We start from the raw sequence: 3803 nt of genomic DNA on the forward strand, positions 1-3803 counted from the left end.
AATAAATATAAAATAATATATGTTCAACTTTAAACTATTTAACAATAAATATTTATATCTTATATATATAATATTCGAATTTGATATATTAAAACATAACAAGAAATCTCTTAACTTTACATACAAAATCGATTAGTTTATACAAATAAATTCTGACGTGTTTCACTGGAAAACCAGCATCTGTCCTTCACCCTATATTTATCATCATCAGCATACGATTCCAAAGTTCGCAAATCCAAACCCTAGCTCAACCCAAAGTAGCTTTTTCCCTGCAAAATCGACTGCGAAAATGCTGAGACTGGTGGCGAGTAGGCTGCTCGGAACAGCGTCACGGGAAGTCCCATCGCGTCCCCTTCAGATTCTTCCGCGTCTTTACCACGAGAATGTCATCGATCACTACAATAACCCTCGTAATGTCGGCTCCTTCGATAAGAACGATCCCAACGTCGGAACCGGCTTGGTCGGTGCTCCGGCATGTGGCGATGTTATGAAGCTGCAAATCAAAATTGACGAGGAATCAGGGAAAATCGTCGATGCTTGCTTTAAAACCTTTGGTTGTGGGTCGGCTATTGCATCTTCTTCTGTCGGTATGCAACTTTATATTTCTTTTGATAATTATGGGTGGGATATATGGGTGTAATTTGTTTTAATCGGTGCTGTATTATTTATTCATTTAGGTTATTTTTGTTTTCTTGTATCAAGTTAAACTCCAAATCCAAATTTAAGATTTCATTTGCGGTGTGATTGAATTATGTCTGATTTCGGTGGAAATTCACCAAAGGAAGGAAGGAAGAAGAAAAAGAACAGATAGTTTTTTTTAGACTAGATTTTGCTTCCCATCCAAGACAAAAGAGAAAAAAAATAGTATTTATACAAAAGCAAATACTTAAAACTTTTTTTTGTTGCTCTTTTTATGAAGAAGATGCATAATTTTACTTTAATATGGAACTAATATGTTAAATTGTTGTTAATTTGTTATATGAAGTTGGTTTTGCAAAGAAGAAAATCAGCTATAAAAATCCAACTGAACAAATGTGTATTTTTTTAAGTAATGTTGAAACTTTTAATCTGTTCTATTAATGTTATTCAATATTTTGTACTGATGAGTTTATTTCAAAATGGCTTCAATTTTTGTGGAGGAGATATGTGGTAATTTGGGGCCTTTTCGTTTTGCAGCTACTGAATGGGTGAAAGGAAAAAGCATGGACGAAGTGCTTACCATTAAAAACACGTGAGTCCTTATCTCAAACTTTATTTTTATATGAACTTAATTCTTATCTTCTCCAAGGATGGTTTGTGGTATTTCTTTTCTGTTTCTGATCTTTGAAGCCTTATTAAGTGGAATTTGTTGACTACTAATTAATTTTTTCATGCATTCTGTTGTTTTTTAGGGTAAACCATGCGTTTAGTACCTAAACTATAAGTTTTGGTTCATTTTTGTACCTAAACTTTCAATTAACCTTATCTTTGGTACCTTTTTTTATATTTAATTTAAACATGGTACTTGAAATAAAGGATGCTGTGGGTAAATAGTTTTCTTTCTCCCATCCTTTTTACTTCCTTTCTTACAATTTTTGGCCGGTCTTTCATTTAACCTTATCTTCGTACGGTAAGGGAAGGCATTCATTACTTGTAACTATAGTATGAATTTTTTTTAATATGCTTGTTAACTGTGTGTTTATTTTAGTAATTCTAGGGTATTCTTTAATCTCTAGTGTAGATGGCCAAGGGTGGCAATCAATTCTTTATTCTCTCTGAGCATAAAGGTTAAATCCTTGTCTAACTTTTTTCTATTGAGCCTTTTGTCTAGTTGATCCTCAGATTATGATTTTAACTATCAACGGGATCAATATAAATTGTAATTATATGATTGTCTAAATAGGTAATGTAAGAACATCCAAATTAAGTTTTAAGTTGATCACATAGAGTATACATAAGCTAATGCATAGCTTTCATGTTTAGCCAACTGGTCTATTCCCTTTGTTTATTGTTGGGAAGCAGGGATCATGTACCAGCTGTTAGGGGTGTGCATTTTTGGATATCAGATATTATCTGATCCAAAATTTCGGATCATTAAAATTGCGATCCATATTCGATCCGGAAAAATCGGATATCCGGTTTTTCGGATATCCGAATATTTGAAAAAACGATGGACGACCCCGATCTCTTTGATTCCTCTGGCTTTGCTGACGTGGCATGTGCATTATAGCACCTAGAGCATCGTGCAAAACAATTAAATGTCTCTTCAAAAATTGCACGTGAAAGTTGGAAAGGGAGAGACATTGATGGCGACTCAATAAATTGTTTAGGGTTATTTTTGGTTACCCTAAAATTTTGGATTTGTTGGGCTCGTTTGCAAAGATTTGTGTTGTGTTTGTATTGTGGACATTTAAGTTGGGGTATTTAATATCTTGAAATCGATTTTTAAACAAAGCCAAAAATTAAGAAATTCGATTTACATCCATCGTGCGGCTCAATTCGTAGACCATTCTTCTAAATTGGAAATTTACAAATTCATCATACAACATAATTTCGAGCTCAAGGAACAAAATCCACCTTTTGACTCCATACAGATCTCACCAATCCATGCTGCAATGTATGTGACCCTTGACTATCTTGAGTTCAATTTAAATGTCTTCGGACAAAATTGAATGTCTCCACTGGGTGTACCTGTCTTTGTTCATCTTTTTGGTACCAATGGTTCAATTCATTTATCTATTCTTATAAATTTTCCTTTCAATCAAATGTATTCATGCCTGACTGCAAATTTGTCACGATGTTGTATGTAAAACTGCAGTGAGATCGCGAAACATCTTTCACTTCCACCCGTTAAGCTTCACTGCAGTATGCTTGCAGAAGATGCAATCAAGGCAGCTGTAAAAGATGCGGAAGCTAAACGTGCTAAAATGAATGGTAGTTCCAAGGCTGCTGATGTAAACTGAGATCAGTAGAGGCGAAACAGACCCAGGGCTGGTCCAAAAGGTATGTTTGGCCAAAAGCATTGGCTCAATCCAAATTTGATCATTATGGCAGTATTAGCTCACTGTTGAAATTCATGCACGCTTTGATGTTAAGCAATTTACCATTATTTCTGTGTGTGATGTGTAGAATTTGATGTTATTATGTGGTGCCTGGAACATGGTTTTGCATCTTACCGTTGGATCCAGGCTAATGTGAAGACAGCAATCAAATCCACTAAGGTTGGTCCGACAAGTACTGGAACTTTTTATGCAATGAACATTCTTATTATATACCTGCATGAATTATGTTTGCAAGTTCTATACACTTAGGTGAAAATTTCTTCTCAAATAAATTGTGGATGTGTGATATCTGTTAAATTCCAAATAAATTGTGGATGTGTGGTATTTTAAATTGTTTTAGTCACAGTTATGAGGTTTTGAATGGAAAAGTTTGTTTTTTAGGACAGATTACAAATTTCATCACTCACTACTATTCTGGTCATTGAAGTTCATTTTTTAAAAATTTTAGCATTCAACTTTAATATTACTCTTGTTTTGATCATTCGTCTATTAAACAATAGAAATAACAAGGTGATGTGGTCGATTTTTTGCCGACATGTACTACTGTTTGTTGATATTGAAGTCATATGTTGTGTTTATGAAAGTTTACCTCTTTACATCGACCATCATCTATTTTCGCCATTTTACTTGAGCGATCATCATCTTCAACTCTTGATTGACACTGAATCAATGTAGTTTTTATTACTTTATCATCGTTTTGGGGTGTTTGTGGTCAATTAACCGTATAGTTTAGCTTAAACAGTCGGTTACCATTATAAGAAT

At 34.1% G+C, this 3803-nt stretch overlaps 1 protein-coding gene across 1 annotated transcript; it reads left to right on the plus strand.

Annotated features, from left to right (window-relative positions):
• The first annotated feature begins 205 nt into the window (after positions 1-205).
• On the plus strand, positions 206-3249 carry LOC120170190 (iron-sulfur cluster assembly protein 1-like). The gene is made up of 4 exons (XM_039178175.1): positions 206-587; positions 1177-1231; positions 2798-2982; positions 3109-3249. Exons 1-3 carry the CDS (start codon positions 290-292, stop codon positions 2940-2942), a joined length of 498 nt encoding a protein of 165 aa, XP_039034106.1. The 5' UTR covers positions 206-289; the 3' UTR covers positions 2943-2982; positions 3109-3249.
• Positions 3250-3803: the final 554 nt, after the last annotated feature.

The sequence above is a fragment of the Hibiscus syriacus genome, unplaced genomic scaffold (assembly GCF_006381635.1).
Source record: "Hibiscus syriacus cultivar Baekdansim isolate YM2019G1 unplaced genomic scaffold, ASM638163v2 tig00111774_pilon, whole genome shotgun sequence".
NCBI lineage: Eukaryota > Viridiplantae > Streptophyta > Magnoliopsida > Malvales > Malvaceae > Hibiscus > Hibiscus syriacus.